Source organism: Cavia porcellus, unplaced genomic scaffold, assembly GCF_034190915.1.
Source record: "Cavia porcellus strain 051 isolate PalLab524CR breed Dunkin Hartley unplaced genomic scaffold, mCavPor4.1 scaffold_20, whole genome shotgun sequence".
In the NCBI taxonomy this organism is placed as follows: Eukaryota; Metazoa; Chordata; class Mammalia; order Rodentia; family Caviidae; genus Cavia; species Cavia porcellus.
The window spans coordinates 56593077-56617233 of NW_026947503.1; the positions used below are offsets into that span (position 1 = coordinate 56593077).

The window sequence follows — 24157 nt, forward strand, 5'->3', positions numbered from 1 at the left end:
GAGAACATTGACTGTCACTAATGTGGTGCCATGAATAATTCTGCAGCGGCTGAATGGAGCTTCATAAGCACTAAAATATTTATTAGGTGAAATTGGAGAAAAGGGAGCTTACCTGTGTCACCTTGGCACATAATCTACAGTAGGTTAATTTGGGGTTAGCAGAACGTTTTATGGTGGACCAGTTGTGAGTCAGAGTATAAAGGAGGCCAAGTATGTTACAGCAGAATGATTTTGATATTATAAGGTCAAAGTTCTCAGAATAAATGTTTTCAATTGCCCTCACCAAGAAAATTTGCAATTATGATTTTCTTATTTCTGCCATTTCTTTAAAGGGAAATCATATGTAAAACTAAATTCAAAATGACACTGATTGTCATTGTACACTGCCAGATTGGCACTAAGGTGGGGTGCACTTCCATGAGGGGAGTCTGTATTTTTTTTGTTCTTAGGGATCTAACTATGTAGAACTGAAATTCCAAGCAAGATGCTTTCTAGACTTGATTTTCTTCTTTTCATAAGCTTTGACTTACTAAGAAAATGTCCTTACTCGTCTGATTTGTGTGTGGGTAGTGTGTGCTTAGATTGCTGAATGAAATTCAGCTTGTGGTTTCCAAATGTTAGGACCATCTGTTTTTTTTTTTAAAACAGAAATAGATTTTAAGAGACAATTTTTATAATTTCTTGATGAATTTAATAAAAGCTAATGAAAATTAATCAGAGAAATCTAGTTTTTTATGTATAAATTGCATGATAACTGTTAATTCAAAGTATTATACATATGAGAGATGTTGAATGCATTTAGAATTAAATATTTTTATTAGTATATGCCTGATTAAGTGTTATACTCAATTTCTAAGGGAATTTTTTCACCTTTTTTCTGTTTATAAGGAATCAGCCTGTGAAAGTTTTGAGAGAAACATTGAAGTATAAATAATGTAAAAATTCTTTATTCATGTAACTTTTTTTTCTTTCTTTTTCCAGAAAGCACAAGCATGTCAACAGAGACTTGATACAGAAATTTCCAACTTTCTCAGAATGATAAAGGAGTATGACACGGCTAAAGGTAAGAAAAGACCAGCACTATCAGGCACTCTTTAATGCAACCCATTTTAAGAAGTATTGATGCTTTACAGTTCTGTACAGTTTTGACAATTTTTGGCTTTAAATTTGGAATGTATTTTATGAAACCATTAAAAAGGGGCTATTTAAAATTTTTACTCTCTGAAGATGTTTACCTAGTAATACTGGTTTTAATCTTTTAAGAAAAAAGCTAATGTAAAGTTAAAATTTCACAGGCTTTAAAGGAATTCTCCTTGGGAGTATTCCAGAAGACTGGTTTTTAGGTTTGCCTCTGCCATGTTGCTAAATGTTACTTTGAACTCTACCTTTAACTCCTGAGTCTCATTTCTCCTATCTGCATTACTGGGGTTTGTTGTTGCTAGGTCGTGGCCTTTTATGATTTTATGAATGTATATATAAACTTACCTGATCCCTAATCTTTGTTACAATTTTATATCTTTAATCTGCATTCGTTATGAATTATGAAGGACTAACTACAGATAGCCTACAAATGAAATTTAAGTACTGAGAAAAAATTTATTCCTTTGTAAGAGAAAAAAAATACATCATGTTTCTTAAACTTTGGCTGTAACAACAAACAGAAACAGCAAAATGACATCCAAAATTTGGAGGCAGACTTATTTAGGACGGTGGGTACTGACTGAGATCATTCCCAGAATATCAGGCCCTGATCTGTGGTGGTCTGGGGCTTATATGAGATAAGCAAGCAGAAAGTACAGAGGCAGAGGGACTTGTCAGCTGGGGATTGGTTTATACAATGTGCATCACAGGGACCAGCTGTTTCTAAGAGACAGGAGCAACCAGAACTGGAACAGGAACTATAACCTGGGCAACTAAGAAACTGAAGTGTACTGGCCGGGGGAAGCGGGCAGCATGTTCTGCTGCATGGCCGTGGTGTGTAGAAACGACTCCATTAAAACATAAGTGATTTAGTTATCTGTAAGTTCATGATGACTAATTTTTATTGTGAGCTACTTTCCCTCAATGGACTCCTGGGTTCAGGTTTTATGTTCCCAGGGTTTTATCTCTCTACATGTATCTCCAGCAACCCCTTACTAAAGTTCAATAAATATTACTTTGATTTTTCCTTATTTTTATCAGTAGTGATAGCTTCAGGAAGGAGTCACCCTGATTACTAATTACAGACTAAATTATTTATTACTTAGCATTATTCATTCACAGTGAACTTTTAAAATAACAGCTTTGTTAGATATAATTCATGTAACATAAAGTTTGCCCATGTAGAGTGTACAGTTCAGTGGTTTTTAGTAATTTACTCTGATTATCAATAGGCTTTTGAAGTAGCCTTTTTCATCAAGAATCATCAAAATTCAGAAGAGATACTAATATTTTAAAAAAAATTTTTTGAAAAGTCCAGTGAAGACTGATTCATTTAACACTGACCAAAGCAAAAAAAAAAAAAAAATATTATCTGAGAGCTGCCACAAAACTTTTTTTGTAAGAGAGAGACAATCTCTGGTTTCAGGTGACCTATGTGAGCTGCTGGTCTGTTATCCAACACCCCTATTTTGCACAGCTACAGGAAAATTTAATGGGCCTCCACTGCTCATTAAATGTCTGAAGAAAGAGTAGAAGTAAATCAGGGGGCTTATTCACAAGTAACTGTGAACACTTTATGAAAGATTAGTGCTGATAAACAATACTTCTAAAACATATAAATAGTAAATAGGTTAAAATAATTTCTTGAGTGGAATAGGAAAGTCAAAGATAATAATGATGGTTCTAATGCCAAGGTAGACAATGATCTTGTACCTTGTGTTTCATTAAGGAAAAGGATAGATACGCATCCTGCTCCAGACAACCTCTGGTACTTCTTAAGATTTATGTTCCTAGTTTCTCTTTGTTCATTTAAAAAAAATAAAAGTTTGGTCCTTCCACCTGTTTGTTTCTTCTTGGTGGCAGGCAGGCTGGTTTCTGTTAGTTCTGTCGGCCTGCCTCCCTTCGTGACCAGTTTCTCTTGAAATACTTCTCATCGTTTGAGCATGCCAGCTCTTCCTTGCTGAGGCCTTTATACCCTTCTGTGCAAAATGTCAGCGCCTCTCAACACTTGCTGTCCTTCTACCTTACTTGAGTTTTTTATTTTTACGGGGGGGGGGTGGTTTTCTGGGTCACCTTGTAGACTTCCTTTACATGGCTGTCTGCTGCCCCACTAGAATATAACTCCGTGAGGGCAGGACTTTTTGTCTGTTCTTCAGCCTCTCCAGAGCACATTTTCCCTGATGGAGGTCCTTGGCATGCATGGGCAAATGAATTACCTGTTTACCTGCCTCACGTGTATATAACATTTCTTTTCAACTCACAAGTGGAAAACTTGTTCTGTCAGGATAGTAAATGTACGGCTTGTACCAGTCACTTAGACTTTCTAGAGACAAATTTGGAAGAAACAGCGAGAGCTGGGAAGTACTCTGCATTCCTCCACATGCCTTTGACTTTGGTATCCTCTTGTCTTCTGGATTCAGTTTTCTGTTGAAGGCAAATCTTTTGATTCTTTTTTTCAGGGTCTGTAAGTTGTAAAATCTCCATCTAAACCTTATTTCCCCTTCACTGGGTCATAGTTATCGTCTGTTATTTAAAAATGTAATTCCACATTCTTTTGACATCTGATGTTCTCAAAACGATTGTTTTGTAGGCCTTTTTTTTCCCACTTTGTCTTTGGTATTGTGCGATTTTATTGTGTCTCTAGGTCTCTATTTTGTTGTTACATCCATTTTATGGTTAAGTTAGCTAAGGCAGAGAGCGTTTAGGTAATTTGCCTAAGAGCTAATGAAAACCAAAGTCAGCATTTGACCTTAAGGGCAACCTACTTCAAAGTGTGCGCTTATCCGAGAATGTGGAATAAATCAAGAATGCTGTTTAGCCCTGAAATATTTATTTGACCTGCAAACTGGAAGCGAGGTAGATGTAGGACCCGATCTGCAGGCTAAACTAGACTTTGTTAAGGGCAGTTACATTAGTCTGTCTGCCGTCACCGAGGTGCTGGAATGCTTGTCTCTTATTTCAAAGTTGAAGAGAGGATGAGATTGATGCACAGCAGAAGTTTTCAACTTACAACAAAGGAACCCTTTTCCTTTTTTTCCATTTTCCCTCTCTTCATCTATTTTCATATTCCTTTGTTCATTTCAAAAAAATGAACCAATTCACAAAACTTTCCACACCCAAATCAGGGAGTCATCCTAACTTTGTTCTCTGTGCATCTTTTGTTGGTCAGTCCCCTCTCCCCCTTAGCTTGCTTTGTTCTCCTTCCTCTATCTCTCCACTGTTACTCTAAAATAGGCATAGCCATCTTTGCCACGGTTACATTAGTGGCAGAATCCCTCTTATCTTCATGGAATGTTCGAGAGTACCTAGACAGCTGCCTCTTACAAAATCACACCTTGTTCCAGCCTGCTGGCAGGCTTCAGTGCCTTTGCATACAATCAAGACTCCAAGACGACCTCGTGACCCGGTCCACTCACTGCAATCTGCTTTCTTGCCTCTTCTCTCCTCATACTGTCTGTTCAGCAACATGCAACTTTTCGGGTACATTAGGACCTTGGTGCACGTTGCTCCCAAGGGGAGAAATACTTGTTACATGCACTTTGCTAAAAGAGCAGCTTGGCTTCTCCAGAGTTTGTGTTTCTAAATCACCCCGCACTCTCCCTAACACAGCACTGAGTGTCACTAAGCAGCCGTGAGTGTCACTCTGAGTATTTCTGTTCCCTGCAATGAAGAGGCCTACCCTTCTTGTGTTTTAGAAAGCACAGCAAGAGCAAGCAGGGTATTGATGTGGAAACTTCTCCCCTTGGTTCAATCTGTCTTCCAGTTAGGGTGTGGAGTCTGGTCAGCAAGTCGCAGCTGTGAAGCCGAGTAATCCATTGCTTATTTTCATGTCTGCCGCAATCTGAGAAGACAGGTAAATATGGTCCTCTGAGGCGCTCTCAAGCATGTAGACTCATTTAATTTATGAATACATCGCAAATTCTTTTTCTCCTCACCTTACGCTTCGTGGTAGGTGCTTCCCCAAGACTCCTCACCTGACCATTCCAAGGTGGAGCTGTCTTGATCCTATGCATCTCTACCCTAATTACTGTTTACTTCATTCATCCTAGTCCTAGGTGAACTATGGTCATTGTCATAAGGTGAGGGGCCCACTGGACCAGTTGAATTAGGAGTGGTGTAACTAATGATAGCCTGATTACAAACGAATCTTCCATATTGGTCACTTCACTCTTCTTGCAAAAGAATGCAAAACATATGCCTGGCTCTGCCGGCTGCTTTTCTGCTTTGGCTTCAGGTCTCCTTGGACTGGTGTTGTTTTTTCTAAAGTTTTTGGAATAATTAATTCCCCTCCCCCTACTAATCTTATGCCTTTTCTCCTACTATTCTAAATTATCTGAAGTAATTGTTTTCTGTTTTCCTTGCTAGACAGCAAGCTCTGTTAGGACAAAGACTGGTTGTCTCCTGCTTATAGCATTATCACTGGTGCCTAGTATGATGCCTGGCACATGGCAAATGAAATTATCTCGATTTCTAAAGTTTTCATTGATCATAATTTTGAAACTCTTTTCTTCTCAGGGCTAGTATTTTTGGTACTATTTGAAAATAACTATATATGTTTTAATTTTTTGGGCTTATATTAATAGAAACATTGTTCTTTAAGATTCAAGTACCACTTTTTGATAAAACTTTACCTGATTAGTCCATAATGAGATTTCCATGTCTTAATATTTAATATTTTTAAAAATATATACATCTTTACTACTTGTCTTATGATATCCCTGCAACTATCATTTTGTTCTTTACTCATGCTTAATTCATTAAATACATTATACTTTATCTTCCTGTGCACTTAGTATAAATTCTCTAGATACAGATACATAGATAGAATAGTCAGAAGTACTTATGCAGTCAGTGATTTTTCAACTTGGCTCTCAATTTAAACAAAAGAGATAAATTTATATTCTTGTATCTTATAGTTATCACTTTTGTTGATTTTTCCAGGTTACAGTTTTGTTTCATTTGTAAAAAACTAGTTGATTTATTTTTATGTTCAAATATCTTTTCTCCATTTTGAGAGTACTGATTTTCTGATGAATTTATATAATTACAATCTAGTGTGAAAGCCAATATTTTATTAAATACCTCCTTTCATTCAGGATGGAGCACTTCTTGAATGTACATGGAAAAATTACATTTTTTCCACCAAAACTGTCTCATGTCAGTATTTTTTAAAATTATAATCTTTAGCTTTGTCATCAGATCTTAGTTTTGGAGCTATTCTCCCTGTTGTGTTTGTATTTGAACAGGAAAAAGAAATAGGTCACATCATTGCTAGAAGGTCAAGGAAGACAAGGAAATGAAATGCCATTCATTCTGGTTTGGTTTTGTTTTTTCCTTTTAAATATCTTGTCCCAAGTGATAGAAATACTTGGATAGTAACATGTTGAAAAACAGGCAAAATTATCTTCTTGCATCTCAGTAAAAAACAAAATGTAGTTTACAAATCTGCCCTAATTTGCAAACTTAGGGCAATATAAGTAAAACTATTTCTATCATTTTTTAGCAGTAAAGTAGAATTCTTTTTTCATGTAAAATTTTAGTTTTACATCTATGCACAGCAAATCAGAAGCATTTTTATTTTCTGTGCATAGATGTAAAAAATAATTTCCTTACTCATTTAAGACACATTTGAATCTTTGTTGTTCAAAGCTCGATGCAGGGTAATTGAGGGATAAAGAGATCTAGAATTTACAGGAGTAATGGAGATACTGCATTCACTCAGTGCTTCCTGTCCTGTACTGGAAATGCAGTGGCCACTGTGGGAGCCCAGGAGAAGGCCTACATGGTGCAGAGGTGTTTCAAGAAAGGCTTGGGGAGGGGGAGATGGTTTTGAACCAGGCTTTGAAACAAAAAATTTTTTTTATTAACTGGGGAAACCTCTGCATGTGAATTATTATTAGTTCCAATATCAGGAAAGAAGGAAAATCTTGAACAATTGTTTGTAGGGACTAAAGTAGAAGATGATTTCTAGGTAAATGAGTATTTCCAGGAAAACACTGGGACTGAAACAAGTCAAGTCTGTGAGGCATTTTAAGTGTTAGTTTACAGAGTGTGAACTTTTTCTGCATTAGAACAATAGAGGTTATCTGTGTTCATGTTTAGTTTGTTAACATTAAAAGGAAAGTACTTTCCCACTACTTTTAAAACTTACCCAAGTAAAAATTGTATAGTATAATCATAAAAAATGACAGATTGTGAGCTTTTTATGTCTCTAAAGTTAAGCTTTCCCAATAGATCTGAAAGCAGCTTTCCTGACTTCAATATATTTTTAGCACAAAAATTATTTTTTTCTTAAAATTAACATTCACATTTTTATAGTAGGCCAAATAAGGTAACTTATGGTCTTGTTGCATGTATTCTTGGCAGGACATTCCCTAAATATTAACTGGCTGGAACATATTTGCAGTGGTTCCCAGTTGGTCACTTTCCTAGAAGCATAGCGTTTTTCTTTCTTTTTATGTAACAGTACATAAGCATCCTTACATAAGAAGCATGCCAGTGTGAACTGAATAACTTGATGTGCTGCACTCCAGTGTAACAGATGCCAAGTTCATCAGTTCTTAAACCATGCCATCGTGTAAGTTAATACTTATTTAAAGACCTTATTTTAACGCCAGGTTGTCAGAGAAATTAGATGACTGTTTTGTGTGGGATGCTGAGGATTTAACCCAGGGCCTCATGCATGCTAAGCACACAATCTACCACTGAGCTATATTCCCATGCCTTGAAATCACATAACCTCTATTCTGTTTTAGACAAAAGAATTTGTATATGTATGCATGAATGAATAAGTACATAAATACGTTTCGAAAGCTAATGTATTTGGGCAATGGATATTGAAAGTATAGATTATCTAAAAATGTCTAAATTGGAGATATGTAAGCCTACGATGGTATATGATGAAAGAAATAGATCCATGACAGTTATCCTTCCATCTTCCTGTCATTTGTACTATGAAAATGGAAAATTACTAGATTTCCCAAGGATGACCAAGGCTGTGTCTGCTTTTGCTTGTACATCTCATAGCACACAGTCCAGAGTTCCATGTGACATCTGCTGAGGTACTGTTCAAGTCATATGGTATCTAGCATATGGTAATTTCTGTTGCTATTTAGTGACTGGCGAATGAATCACAATGTATTGAAGATTCAAAATGAAAAAAAGCATGTAAAGTCAAACTATTTCAGAGTGTAGTAATTTTCACTGATTTTGGGTTTTGTTAATAATAGCTAATAATAGGAAGCTGTTAGTTCACACAGTAAAAAATATGAAATATCACTTGATCTTTACACCTGGATCTTTACACCTGGATGATTAAAGGTTGTTCATATCTTTCTTCATTCACGGTGACCTTTTTTTTGTTGCCTACTTTTGCTTTATGGGTTTTGAGAAATAATTTTTCCAAGAAGAGGATTTTCTTGGTTCATATAAGCCACATTAGTGTGGAAAACTTGGACATATTTGAAGAATAAAGATGAATTTTCACAATTTTGTCAGTCTGAAATATAAATTATTCAGCATATATTCTTGGTCGATGAACTTTGATATCTCATATCATACTGAATGACAGTGTTATACTTTGTTTTTCCCTTACACAATCATTCTGTTTCCCATTTGAAAAGTTTTGTTTCCCACGGGACTGATGTTCTGTGGTTTACTATTGCAAATTGCTGACATTTGGATTTATGTGATTACATTTATGACCTCATTGACTATATCACTGCTTTAAGATGATTTTAAATACAAAGTAAACTACGGATTTAATTCTCTTATTTGATGGAAGGACAGATTTAGAAGATTTTAATGTGTAACTAACCAAAAGCCAAACTATTTTGACTATATTTCTCATGTCAGTCTAGGTAAGATAGGAGTGCATTTTATAGCTTTCTGCCTTGTTTTTGTTTTTTTTAATTGGTAATGGGTTAAATACATTAGTATTTTCTTCAGTGGATCAGGAAAGATACTGATACTACCATTTGTTTTTCCCAACTTAAATAAAACACTAAAAGATATTTGGCCTCTACAGGGACACATTTTTAATGCCAAACATTTGTCCAGGTAAGAACGAGAGGAAATTGAGTTCAGGCTGCCTTCAGATGTTAGCCGCCATGTCAGCTATCGGCTTCTTTTTTGGGTCCCTTTTTATCACTTTGCTTTTGAGTAAAATTACATCATGAAAGGAAACATTACCCTCTTATAAGTAGTGCTGTCAGTCCTCCTCAACTGCTGTCTTAAATGTTAGGTACTGTACCCGCTCCTGGTTCCTTCTGGTGTCAGTGCTTCTCCTGACAGGGTCCGGGCCAGTGGTGGCGAACCTTGGCGCACATGGTATAGCAGGCTGTTTGTTTGTATCCCTGAAAACTCTAAAGAAAGGTTTGCCACCACCGATCTGGGCCTTTCTAAGGAAAGGATTCGTCTTTTTCTCTATACCAGCTCATGTATCTTGATTATAGTAGGTGTTTATGACGATGCCCAAGAAACACACTGTTGTGTATAGTTTGCTTAAGACAGTTGGGATGAAAAATGAAGCAAGTAGATATAAAAATGTTTTTGTGGTCTTAGTTTACCTGTTGGTTACTTAAAATCCCACTCATTGTATTTCTTTTTATATTTATAGAAATGCTTCCATCGTTTTTTCAGAAAGTTGAAGTTGTCTCGGAAGCTTCTCGAGAAACTTGTGTAGCTTTGAACGATTGCCTTAATCTGTTCACTAAACAAGAAGAGGTAAGTTGTTTGGAATTTAATTCTTAAAATGATTGTTTGGGTTTCACATGCAGGGTCATCCAATAAGTCACTGATTTTAAATCGTTGTAAAGTGTATATAATTTAAAGGAAAGCTTCATTTTTCACCAAAATTTGGAAGGTATTCTTGATTAAGCATGGTGATTCTAAAATACCTACTGTAAAATTCAGAATTCTTTTGAATTTATTGATGTAGCTATATTTAACAAATATAATTAACATCATTCTGACCAGATTGTTGTGACATGTCACTAAAAGGGATATGGAAATATTCTAGAAACAAAAGCTCTTTATGTGAAAAATATGTAATGCTTATATTTAGAAAGTACCATTACCCTTCCCTATGTAAATTGATCTGAGTGATGAAAGCTTTTTCTGTTTTGTTTCCCCTTGCTCTCTTCTTGTTCAACCATATGCTGTTTGCTTTTGGGTGAAAAGGATATGCTAATCCATCAGTAATTCTTTTTTTTTTTTTTTCTTTTTTCCGGTACCGGGGATTGAACTCACAACCACCTGCTTGCAAGGCAGGTGCTTATGCCGCTGAGCTAAATCCCCAGCCCCAATCCATCAGTAATTCTTTAAGGATTAAAAAATTATATGTGTTTGGGTTGCCTAAACTAGTATTTTTCTTTTATTTATTTTGTCATTTTTATGATTTTAACCCAAGTGGCAGGCCAGGCATGTCTGTAATCCCAGAATTTAGGAGGCTGAGGCAGGAGGATTGTCACGAATTCAAAGTCAGCCTGGGTGACATAAGGGGACCAACTCTTAACTGGCCCCCTCAGTGGCAATAAGCTTTCTTTTCCATTTTGTTAACTTCTACATACATATTTAATCATCAGCTTTCTATATTATCTAATTTATTATATTTATACTTTTTGGTTAGAGATTAGGTTTTAGCAAAATATGAGAAAAATGGATTTCTGTAGTTTTTTCCTTTTTATCTCATTAAGTTGAAAAGCTGCCCAAGCTGGGCCCAAATTTGTAATCCTCCTGCTTCAGCCTTTCAGACTGCTAGGATTTCAAGGGTGTGCACACACATCTTGTTAATGTTTTCTTATATGTAAAAATCTAAAATTATTTTCCCATGATTAAAATGGAAGCTGTGTGAATTCATGTACAGCCTGTGAAATGCTGTGTGCCTCACCTTCTATACATTTGTTTGAAAAGTAAAGAAAATATTAATCTGAATTCTTTTAAAATTGTGATGATTAATTTAATAAGGTCTTATAAATAAGTGAATCTGATCCTGGGAAAATAAAAAGGGTGTGAGGGAGAGAAAGGGACTTGAAATGTGTTATGTACGTGTGCCAGTTCCCTAGGGTGAATGTAATTATGTACTGTAAACATGTACTAATGAAAGTCAAAACAAAAAGAAAAACTTACAGAAAGTCTTCCCATAGAATTCTATTACTATCCCAGAAAAACAGAACTGTCTGTCATTAAGCGTTTTAAGTGGTTTATTCTTCTAATACGGTTTTAAAAATACTTTCTGAGCACTTCTGTTTTTATTTGCAGATTTCATGTGCTAGTTTATTTAAGTGATGAATGATACATATATGTAAATCTGAACAAGTTGATGGAACATCTTTGAAATTAACAAATTGTGATGTCAGGATTCATATAGTATTTAGCACATTGTAAAACCAAATTCCTTTGAACATTTTTTGTGTGATTATCTGATGGATGTGTTGATACCTTTTTTTTTTCCACCTAGAGATGTATGATTTTAAGGCAGAACAATAGATTAGAAGTAATGTGCTATGTTGATGGTCTGTAATCTCTAGACAAGTCAACCTATTCTGATTTTCACCATTTTAAAAAGCCCAAACCCTTCTGTTAAAAATGCACATTTCCAATAGTATTAGCTTTGAGCTTAGACTGTTTAACCCCTTTCAACTTCTTAAATTTGTCATGAGGATTAAATATGATAATGTAAGCAAAATCCTTTGTACAGTGTCTGATGCGTAGTAACTGCTGAATAAAAAAACCAGCCACTACAGTTGTAGGAATTTAGGTAATTAACACTTATAATCCCTCTTTGATGGGCTTGGAGCTTTTGTGTCATTTGTTCTGGGAAGAGGTAGTGTGCTCTAAAGATTTATTTGACTACTTGTAGAATGATTGTATTCAGTTTTATCTTTATTACCTACTACACAACAAAGGATTCCTAATGTTTGCCTCTGTTTTTATGTCTTCATTTTTGAAGAAACAATGTAGAAAATTGTTAGGAACAATGATCTGAATGTCTGATGGATCTGTTTTAAATCTCAGTCTGACTGGGACAAGTTTCTATCAAATGAAAATAAACACCTAGGAGTTGGATATAGGTATCAACTGTACATAGCTGAGTAATGTGCATGGAATGCAGCATTCATTGGTAACTTGCATTTCAGATTTCAGATTCTTAGAGGATTAGTAGGATAGCTTTTCAGTAATTTTGTGAAATACTGTCTTTCAGTAAAATTTATGGATTCATAGAAAAAAATCAGAGTGTCTCCCAGAATTCTTGAAAAATAAGTGATATCCTTGAAATTAGTCTTTCAAATGCCTAACAAATAATTACATTGGGATTTAATAACTTAATTATTTGGTATTATATATTACATTTCTATTATCTGGAACTTTTTTAAACAGAGCAGTCACAAGCTTTGAATTCCCATAGACTTGAGTGTTTTTCCTGGCTCTGCTACTTAATCTCCCTTCAACTCAGTTTTTAAATATATTCCCTGTGGCTGAGGATTTACCTCAGTGGCATAAGCACCTGCCTGGCTAACACAATATACATATATACACATGTATAGATAATATATGTGTGTGTGTATATACACACACACATATATATATATATCCTCCTTTTTAAAATGATGACCAGAATTGTTTTGAAGAATAAATGAGATTATAGTGGCAAAACACTTGTGTTGTGTGTGCTACAAAACACAGATGGCTAAGTGTCAGTGAACTCAGTGCCCATAGCAGCAGACCTATATCTATTTTAATCTTTTTTTTTTTTTCCGTACCCAGGATTGAACTCGGGACTTCAGGCAGGCACTTGTGCCACTAAGCTAGATCCCTCACCCAATTTTTTTTTTTTTTTTTTTTTTTTTGTGATGCTGGCGATTGAACCAGGGCCTTTCACATGCTAGGCAAGTGTGCTACTGCTGAGTCACATCCCCAGCCCACACATTTAATACCTAAAATTGTAAAACTCAGTTTTATGTTTTGTGGTTTTCTCAGGATTGTCCTTTTATTTGTTAATAAGTACTCTGTGCTCTTTTTACAAAGATATCTTAGAAGATAATTTTTTACAGAACAATCTGATTTTTAGCTAAGTGGCTGAGTCTTGCTAATGTTTCATGACTTGTTTGCTCCTTATGGGTTTTAAAATTTTACTTCTAGACTTTTAAGATTATGTGCTTGTTTCTAGCAGAATCCAGATGTCTGATTTACTCTTTCTAATCTCCTGTTTTATAACAAGAAAGCCAGAGAAACCCAACTTGGTGAAACTGAGTCCACAGTAAGGGTGAGCTGGCTGTCCAGGAGGGTTTTCCATGAGCGTGGGCCTCGGCACCTGAGCCTCCTTCCTTCTATTTTTGTGATATATGGGTGGTTTTTGTTTGTGAGTGGATGCTCTGATGTGACCCGTAGAGTCAAGGTTTTCACTATGACCCGTATATAAATGAAGTGTAATACAGGAAATTTTACGTGTGAATAAAAATAATTACATAGTTGAAAAAACCTGCAGTATATAAAGTAAGTCGAGAAGTCTGTGGTTTGATCTAGTAAAAGGAAACCTACAGGATGTTTTTAAGATAGAATACTAGGAAATGTCATATCAGACAATGTTAATGCTTGTTTTTCCCTTCAGCAGTCTCTGAAAGTTTCATTCAGAAGGCTAGAAGCTGGTTTCATGACTGTTTTTTTGTGTAGTTTTCTTCACCAGAGCTTGGCCTCAGAAGTACCTGTCCCATGGCGGCCATGATTGGTGTCATCCTTGTTCTGTGAATCACTGAGTTCTCTTGATCTTAGACCAGCTTTTCCAAGTTAGACACTTGGCTATTTGAAGCTGGTATATATAAAATGTTTCATACTTTCATGTTAAACATCCTGACTGCTGAAGAGAGGTGACCCAGATATATGACTGAATGGTGATGGTGCTACATTTGTGGTGGAATGAAAGATTCAGATTAAGCTGGAACTATCCGAAGGGTTGGAATGTAGGTCCCTGGGCCAGATGCTGGTATCACTGAAGAGAACTCATCCCTTTATGTGGACTTAAAACTCTACCACATCATGGCATCTGATGTTCATTTAGCCTCCTGAGCTTTCCATCAGTCGTTTAGTCATTGGCGTCCTTCAAATAATTTTTTTATCTGTCACTGTGCATTTCTTACCAGTTTCATCCTTGACAGTGTGATGCTTTCTGTTTCAGCATCTTCCTTCTCCAGCTCGGTCACTTGCCCATATTTCTTCTTTCTAAAGCAGAGGACATTTTTAAGTTGTCTTGCTTATCCTTTGAAGGACTTGACCTTTGATTACTTATTGCTTTTTGGAATCCTCTTTGACTTCCATGATGCCTACTGTTTTTGGCTTCTTTATCCTTTATGGCTTCTCAGTCACCTTCAAGCATGTCTTCTTTGTCTCAAATATGAATGTCCCCTACGTTTTTGTGGGTATCTTTCTCCTAGTATTTTCTCTAAATGGTTTCCCTCCCTCCTTTAATAAGAAATCCATGGTTACTTAGGTATCTACCTTAGACCATTCCCCAGCTCCTGACCAGTAATACTGTTTTCTTTTTAATCATTTACACATAGTTATGTGAAAAGTATTTCAAAACCCATGTGTCTAAAACTGAGTCAGCCATTCAACTCATATAAGTACCACTGACTAAGGTACTTCTGAGCCAGGATCACACAAACTATCTTAGGTAGATCCTTTTTCCTCATGCTTTTGCCTTTGATCAAGCCCTGTGAATTTGCCTTCCAGTGTTTGAACTGTCTCTTCCTTTAATCCTTAACCTCCAACCCCACATATACATTCCCCACAGGTAGTTTGCTGGCTTGTTGTCAGGATTGCTCTTTGGAAGGCTTGAGCCACCATTTCCGAATTCCACCCTCCACTCACTCTTCAAAACTAGGTTAGGTGTCCTTCCCATGCCAAGGGTTCCGTGTTAGCACAGCTGTATTTTATTATCACTGAACTGGAGTTCCTTCAGAAAGCCACTTTCTTTTTGTAGCATAGAACTGGGCATGCAGTAGAAAGGTGGTTAAATATCTGAGTGAATGAATAATAAATGCACAAAGGAAATAATACAAGCTTTTGGGTCAGACCAGTCTGGATCTAAACTCCACTACCTCAATCTCAGGCAAATGTATTTACGATAAAAATTCCATTTTCCATGTTCTATCAAGTGCCTCAGTGTAATGGTTGACACATTGTAGGTACCCAGTAAATTACCTTCTAAAAACAAAGTAGCTTTTGTTGTTTATTGTTGTGTTGCTTGTACTGTGTAAGCTTAATTCATTCTCTTAATTTTCAGGCCTTACAGAGGAAGATTGTGTAGTGCCAAATGTGACTTTTCCCAATAGAAGAATAGTTATCAATTAAAAAGTAGAATGAAAGGGGGAAAACGTGACTTTTCAAAGGCACCATAAAACTTCACAAACTCTAATTCTACATTTTCCAACTTAAGAGCCAGGTATGATGGACCACACTTGTCATTACAGCATTTTGAGGAGAGCCTGGGCTACACAGTGAGTTCAAGGCTAGCGTGAACTACACAGAAATCTTGTCTTTAAAAAAAAAAAAAAAACTGAAAAAAAGTTTATAAATTAGGGGGAACCAAAGTTGTTTTTAACCAGAAAACTATTGTTCACAAGAATCTGATGCACCTGACAATCTCACTTGGTGCAGCGTTTATCTGTCGAGTTTTCCTGTTCTTGGTGCCTTTAGCTGTAAGCCCGGCTGGAATGGGAAGGCTCGCCTCTAAACAGGTTTTCGTAGTGTGACGAATGCTGCTGTTTGCCTCATCTCTCACATCCCACCCCAGCGAGGGTATAAACAATGCAGATGAGGACTACTCCAGCTCTCCTTTCGGAATGGCAGACGTGAGTCTGCAGCAGAAGGGCACCGGGGTGTAGGGAAGCCTGGGGAAGAGAGGGCTCCCGGCTTTCCCGAGCTCCCGAGGGGCGGGCTGGCTGTGTAAAAGTTGTCGGGGCCGGCTGGTCTGCACAAGGGTCGAGCACGAGGCCACTCTAGGACCTCGCAGCAGCCTCCGCCCGCTCGCGCCCGCCCAGCGCCGGAGTCAGCAGTTTCCTTACTTGCAGAACCGCGCAGAACGGCTGTTCTGGAGGCTGCGGACAGGCTCAGTCCCCACCTGCGCCGCGGCGCCGGGAGGGACCGAGGAGCCAGGCGACCCGCTGGCGGCGCCCGCTGCAGGCCCCGCAGCTGGCTCCGGAGGGCGGGTCTGCGCCGCGCCAGGGAGCCGACCTCTGCAGCCGGCCCGGCCCGGCCCGGCCCGGCCCTGCGAGTCCTGGGCCGCGCCTGGCGACCTCGCGCGGGAGGCGGGCACTGCTGCCGGCTGGAGCGGGGCGGGCCGCGCCGCGCCGCGGAAGGTGACTTAGGGAGACCTTGCGGTGCCGCCCCGGGTCGCGCTTCTGGAGGGAGCGGGCGCGCGAGCGCGGCTGGCGGGGAGGAGCAGCAGCAGGCCGAAGGCGGAGGCGTTCGCGCTGGAACTGGCGGCGGGGCGCGCCCGCTGCCGCCGCTCGGTCCCGGGATCCGGGCCAGGTGAGTGGGTGGGTGTGCCTGCCGCGGGTGGCTTTGCTGGGTCCGCTGCGGGGGCGACAGGACGCGGGGAAGGAAGGGGGCTGGGCAGCCAGATGTGATCGAGGGATGTGAGTAGATCCAAGAACAGTTCGACGTGTGTGTTTGTGTGTGTGTGCGCGCGCGCCGAGCCGAGTGGAGCCCGGGCGCGTGGGGAGGGGCGCGTGAGCCAGACGCTGCCCCTCCTGCGAGGGGCTCTCTGCTGGGTGTGTGCCGGTCTCTGCTGCCTCCTGGAAGGGCCCCTGGGGCAAAGCCCAATTACTGGTATTTTTTCCCCACTGCTAAATATTAGTATTAGGTCAAATCGGGCTGGAGTGGGAGGAGTAAGAGTGAAAGACGTTATTGTCCTAAATAACCTTCCAAGTTAGTGATTTTTTGCATGTCTCTATTCTGGCTGACATTGAGATGAACTTAGTACCCGGGCTTCTGAGGCCGCTGAAATTCCAGGAATACGCGGGGAAATGCTTGAGTCGATTGAAGAGAGAAAAAGAAATTATATTAATGTCGGGGAGGGTTGGCTTTCAACTTTAATGTTTTGATTTAGGTTTTTTGATTACTCATGGGCTTTCTTTGTAGCCCAAGCCAGCGGGGAGTCACGTTCCCTAGCTTTCAGAGCATGTGGCTAGTTGTTTTGTGTTTGCAGTTGTGGTGGATTTTTCTGGGTTTGGAGCGAGGGCAGACAGAGGAAAGTGTCAGGAAGGAGCTTAGTACTGTGTGCTTTTTTGAGTTACTAAAATTAAAGTTTCTTAATTTTAATTAGGTTCAAAGATAAAATTAAGGCATTTAGTTTGGAAGGCATATCATTGGTTAGCAGGAAGCTTTTTCAAAGGAGAAAAATGCTTGAAATTCGTGTTGGTGGAATAATGTGTAGGTTGAATATGGGAATCTAAGTGTAAACTTTTCAGTTTGACAGAACAAAGTTAATCGCTTCTCCAGATGTTTGGTTTTTAGCACTGAAGTGGATGGTTTGGCAAGGTAGCACAGTTTGGATCTGGTAGATTTTAAAGCTGGATGTGAAGACCAGAGATCTAGTGGAGCCTTGCCCGGTATTACTTTTACTGGAATTTTAAAGAATTTTTTTTATTATTGTGGATAGAGCATAGGTACTACACTCTGGTCTCCCTATTTGAGGAACATTTTATTTTAAAAAGTTAATTTTGGAGATGGTGGTAAAAGTGACCGAGGTACCACAGTCTCCCTGTGCTCAATTATGCACCCTGCTGTGGAATGGGAAACATTAAAAAGTTGGTCAGGGTTTCCACATTAAAAGCAAATGTGTGTGCTCCAATGGAAGGTAGTTTAGAAATAAAATACAAGTACATGTAAAATGCTGTGTTTAAAATAACAAGATAATTATGCAACGTTGTAATCTGAGCTGATATGTCATTTTCATTCTTAAAAAGATTTGATAGGTTTATTACTGTTTAAGACATTGGAATATGTCACCCTCTGGGGTTTTTCACCCCTGAGGATTCTAAGAAAAATTTAATACTTTCAAGAAAGAAAAATGAATTTTTACATGGTACGCATTATTTAACATATTTAATATTTTCATCTTTCATATATAACCTAGTACCATATTACTATAAATTAATTTTGGAAGTAGTAGGTTATAAATTATACACGAATGAAAAGTTCATGTAAATCACGTAAAATGAGGGCTGAACTTCATTTTGATAACTTATGGAAATTTCTGAACAGTAACTGGTAGCACGGTCTCGGTGTGTGCGCTTGCATATGAAGGTTGCCGTACTTGGTGTGACCCCTAATCCATCCGACAAGCTTTAGTATCTCTTAGTGGTACAAGGCCATCACGTAGGTGCAGTTGTCTGTCTTATTCCTACCACATTCCAAGTATAGAAGGCACTGCCTGGCTTATATTCAGATGAATTTTGAATGAGTTGTATAGGCAGAGGTAATTCATTGTAACTTCTAGGTGTTCAACATATAACATTGTTATAATGGTCTATTGTAAATTTAACACTTAATACTTCATGTAAAGTTTTTTTTAAGAATGCTTTTATTTACTATTGGGGATTGAATAAAGTTTCTTTCTTGACTAATTCATCAATATTACCTTGACAGAGACTGCCACATCAGTTTATCTGCATAAAACATGGAGTTTACTACAGGAGCCAGGGAGTTGAATAGATTCTTACAAAGGGTGCACTCAAAAATAGCAGAAAAGGTAGAATTGTAGCCAGTCATTCCTTAGGCTAGAGGATCTAGTCTCATGAATAGAAGCGGGTTCTTTTTGAAGCCCTTTGAATCTTTGGCTGTTGGAGTCACTGAAAGATTTTAATCGGGAGAGATTTAATCAGATTTGCTCCTTTTGAAAATGATTAGACAGCAGGCAGTGAGCAGACCACCAGGTATAAGACACTGAAGAGAAATCAGAGCCTGAATCAAATTAGTGACTGAAGGGGGAAAGGAAGATAATAGCACTGAGAGATGCTTCAGAAGTACAGAACATAAATAGGAGCTGGTAATAGACTGACTGTGGGGAATGAAGGGAAGGTGGGGTCAGGGCTGATTGGTGTCCAGCTTTGTGCCCTAAGTCACCAAATGGAAGGTGACTAAGGCAGGAATAAATGTAGGAAGATGAAATACCTTTTGGACATGTCAACACATCCTTGTCCTTGTCCAAAACAAATTTGGGAACCATTCCTATTGGGTGTCACCTGAACGAACATGGTAATCACACCCAAGCGGTGAATAATGAATAATGTCGTGTAGGTGTGTAACTTGAAAAAGTTAGAAATCAAAGGCTTGATTCTGTTGTTTACAAGACCAGTGGAAGAAGGCAGCTAGCAGGGACTGCTGAGAAAAAGTAGCCTGAGAGGCAAGAGAAGGTCTGGAGATAAGGGGGAAGAACCCTCCAGGAGGTGAAGGTGAGAGCCAGATCGCGTCTGTGGGCTTTGGGAGCCAGGTGGGCCTTGGGCTCAGGAGAGAAGTTTGGGAAGCAGGACGTAGGACACGCCAGATTGCAGTGAGCAGAGGAGTAAGTGTGGGGTCGTGTGGAATAGAAATAAGGAGGCTGTGATTCAGGTTCTATGACATGATAGATAATCTATGAATATTAACAGTTCTTTCCAATCCATATGCTTTCCATTTATTTATTTGTTTATTTTGTTCTTAACATACTGACTAGAACTTTCAGGTTAGTGTTGAATAATTGGTGCTGAGGTGATAGGACTCTGTATTGTTCGCTGATTTTAGAAAAAATATATGTTTTAAACTTCTAGTGATTTACTGTGGGTGATATTTATTAAGTACCGTTTATCAGATTGATGATGGTCACTTTCATTCTTGTTGAATTTTTTAGTCAGGAAAAAATGTTACATGTTATCACATGTTTTGCATCTGTTAGAACTTTTTCTCCCTACCAAATGATAGTTTTATATTTCTTCTAAAGATAAACCATTCTTGAGATTCTGGAATTAAAGCTAATTTGGACATGCATTTTCTTCTGTAGTCTCTCTAGTTTAATTTCTTTTGGATTTTAACATCTCTGTTCCCTTTCATTTTGTGGTCATCATGGTTTACCATCTGACCTCTTAAGATGAGTTTGGGGCTGTACCTTTTTTTACTATTTCCGGAAAAGCTTAGATAAAATTGAAATGATCTGTTCTTAAAAATTTGGGCCTGTTCCATGAGCAAGTGGCAGCCGTGGGCTGGGAGGAGAAACAGAAAGCCAATTTGCCCTTCCCATGGGCTGGACAAGAGCTGAGCCATGCACCCCCTATCTCCCTATAAGCAACTGGAGGATCCAGAGGAACACAGACTGAGGTGATAGCAACTGAGGTACAAAAATAACAATGCTTATATTGTTTGATTGATTTTGAAGGCCTAAAGCCAGTAGTCTGAGCATCTGTTTAGGGGATAACAATATGCAGTATAGAAATATGAGGGATTTCCTTCTGTTTTGTTTTTGAAATCCAGTATTGTTCTCATTGTTTTGCTTTGCTCCATTTGATTTTTTTGTTTCATTCAAAGTTTTGATTGGTTTTATTCTGTTCTGTGTTGTTTGACTTTATTATGTCTTGATTTATGGGCAGCAACTTGAAGGTAATGAGGCATTATGGTAGCAATGGTTGATTTCCTGTTACTCTGTTTTGAAGTCTTGTATCACTTTCAATGTTTTGTTTGGTAGACTTTATTCTGTTTTGTTTTGTTTGTTTTTATTCTCTTTAAAATTTAAAGATTTTGAAACTTTGTTATAAAACTACCTTACCTTTGTGAGTTTAAAAAAAACTGAATATCTTTAATGGTTATAAGGCTTTTAACATTGTTTCTTTATGGGTTAGTTTTAACATGTCTATGTTTCTAGAACTTTATCTTTTCTCTTGAAGTTTTGAAACTTACTGTTCAAAGGTGTTAATGCTGTTCTTTAATTTTTTAACCTAAGTTGGATCTGTAATGTATTCATGTATTCTTTAGCTCTGAAAAAAAAATCTCTCTTTTAAATGAATTCTCCCCTCATCCGTGCTCTCTCAGTAAGTCTCGTTAACATTTTATTTGATTTTTTTCAAAGAATTCTCTTTAGCTTTGGTATCCTTTGCATCTTTTCCATTAAATTAATTTTCTCTGTTACTGTCTTAGTTTTCACCTATTATCCATACATTTGTTATTCTCTGCCCTTCTGAAAGTGAATAATTTGTTCAAAATTTGTCCTTTGCCAGATTTTAGGTCTTACATTTTTTAGTTCTAATATTTTCTAATTTGGTAACTGTCCCTGCTCGCTTTTTCTGTTGCTTTAGGTTTTGGACCCCAGTATTTCTGCATTCTTGTAGACTCCATTTTGCCAGAGTGAGGCCTGCCCATGTGTGTAGTGTAGGTACGGTCCTGCTTCAGTGAAACACCTAAAACCTGCAGGAAGTTTTGATGCTCTCCAGTGTTGTTGTTGGTGTTTTTCTTACAGCTTTCTGTTTCCATGACTTGGCATTTCTGTTCATCTCTTTTTCCACCTAGCTGCTGTCTACTTTCTTTTACCCTTTTTTCCTGCTTCTTTTTCTGTATCTTGATGCTTTGAGTGGTAGGAAGGTTATTTCTTTGCTTCCTTCCTTCAGTTCCTGCCCTTTTTTTCTACCTTTGACGATTTTTCCATCATCTACTAAAAGCTCTATCTTACTTCTTGCTTCTCCCCAGAATCTTTGCCCCAGCGCTAACAGGGAAGATACCAGCAAGACCTGCCTTTGATTTTCTTCTAATGCTGAGTGTTTACTGTTATTTACCACCCTGCCTTTGTTACTCCCCTTACAACCCAATTTGGGGAATGCCTCAGAAGAAAGCAGTGGGATGTCATCCACCGCGTGGAGACCGAGCTTCAGTAGCAGACTCTTAGCTGTTTGACTCTGGATAAGCCATCCTTTAGGCTTGTGTTCATCCTGTGTGACAAAGGGTTTTTAAACACAGTTCTTTGTTGTGTACTTTGCAAGCTTTCTAAGTGTCAAATGAGATAATGGTAAACTCCTTATTTTACTTTAAGATAGTCTTTCTATGCTGCATTCTCAGGAATATCTCTTTTTTAAAAAGTCTGCACAATTCCTAGACAGAATGGAGTGGTTTGTGGTATAGTGTGTTAGATGAAAGAAACCCTGATGGGAAGCAGTAGGTGGTGACAGGAATGACAAGAAGCAGAGGGGTTGTGCTCAGTGGTTGAGAGGGTTTCAAGGGAGTTGCCTGTCCCCTGGGAGAAGGAAGCTTATAACCTCCCAAGCTACAGATGTGAGCATGTTGTTATGTACGCGAGCTGGATTCTAGCCTTTAGTGATGTCGTCCGATCCTTTACCCGGCTCTTACCCGGCTCTTACTGGCTACTTTCTGGACGTTGGGCTTTTTTTGAGCTCATTCTGGGAAATCAGCTGTCATTTACAATAACTTTCTTAATAGGGGAGGTTTTGTTGATACTCTAGGTTCTAAGTAGTTGGATTAGAAATGATGATGTATGAGTGTCATTCTTATTAACCTAACATATGAAAGAAATGATTTATTTTACTTTGTATTATGGAGTCATTGTTTAAAATCTCAGTGATAGAATTGTGTAGAAGCTAGTCTCTTGGTTTTCAAAGGTTTTATGAGGGATGGAAGCAGATACAGATGCCAGGACATAAGACAGATAAAAGTAAAAACACTGTGATCTGCTAAGGCCCTCTGTAAACACAGTTTGAAAATGATTGAGCAGTTCTACTTTATTTTATGGAAAAGATAAGGGCCTAGAGAAAAAAAAAAATCATGTGGTTCCCAGCTTATGTAAGCAGGATGCAAAACTTAGAACAGAATCCAGGACTCTGCATCTAGATTTAGTAGTGAAGAACTATCCAGCTATAAACATACATGATTTGAATTAGTGAAGCTAAATTCATCCATCAGATAAGTCAGTCAGCCTTTTTTCAAAGCTGATGTGGTGTCTATACAAGCTATTTTTCAATTTGACAAAAGAATACCATATTTAGAAATAAGAACCAGATGGCCAAGAATATTGAAATGTCTTCAGATTTTTCACAGAATACCTATAGCCTTGGATTTTTTAACAGCAGCTTGCTGTCTGTAATTTTGGGAAATTTTTGTTGGTAGAAGTTGCACTTTAGAAGAAATAAGATGTCGACTTCTCTCAGTATTCTAAATTTTATTGTAAGATTGAACTGTCAAAATACTATACACTAGATTTTATTTTCAAAAAATGACCCTGAATTATCTTTGAGTTAGATCCTCAGTTTATATTGTTTTTAAAAAAATTAGCTTAAATAACATGATCATTTTGCCCTCTAATATTTTTGTTCCCCTATATATTACCTTGTATGATAAATTAGAGCAAAAGGCAAAGAGGGACTTTGTTTTCCCTAAAGAACTGGCATCTTTTTCTCCTAGTGGACAATTAAAAGTATATAATTGATTGTATTTGTTTGTTTTGGCCTTAAGAGAATTCGTAGCCAGATGTTTGGACTGTCCACAGCATCTGCATAGCCCCGTCACTGAAGGGTCCCCTCCCATGCCATGTTAGAAAGTGGCCTTTCTTTTCACACCCTCCCAGCTAGGCAGTGGTGGGATGTAAGTCTCCTGTAGAATTTCCTTCTTGTAAGGCTGACTGATGCTCCCTTGTGTGTATGTACCGTATTTGTTCATCCTTTCACTGTCCATGGACACTTGGGTTGCCTCCTCCCTTGGGCTAGTGTAAAGAATCCTACTGTGACCATGGTATATAAATGCCTCTGCTTTCTCTGCTTTCATTTCTTTTTAGTAGGATTGTTGGATCATGTGGCAATTCTGCATTTCATTTTTTTGAGGAAGCACTATTTTTTTTTTTTATAGCAGCTGCACCATTTCATACTCCCATCAGTGGAGCTAAGGGTTCTGATTCGCTGTGTCCTCACAAGCTCTCCTCTCCTCTAACAGGAGCCATCCTAAAGGGTGTGAAGTGTGTGGAAAAGGTTAACTTAGAGTTAGCATAGGA

General features: G+C 38.1%; 1 protein-coding gene across 6 annotated transcripts in view; it reads left to right on the forward strand.

The window, feature by feature from the left end:
* Osbpl1a (oxysterol binding protein like 1A) overlaps nt 1-24157 on the forward strand; it is a 182704-nt gene that overhangs the window by 69290 nt on the left and 89257 nt on the right. For 4 of the 6 annotated variants that reach the window (XM_003474108.5, XM_013157121.3, XM_063231830.1 and 1 more), the window contains 2 exons: nt 982-1063; nt 9758-9864. In XM_003474108.5, the coding sequence (XP_003474156.1) occupies nt 982-1063; nt 9758-9864 (189 nt within the window). Of the gene's footprint in view, nt 1-981; nt 1064-9757; nt 9865-16501; nt 16669-16823; nt 16969-24157 lie in introns of those variants that run through there. The other 2 variants (XM_013157123.2, XM_013157124.3) reach the window with 2 other exon arrangements.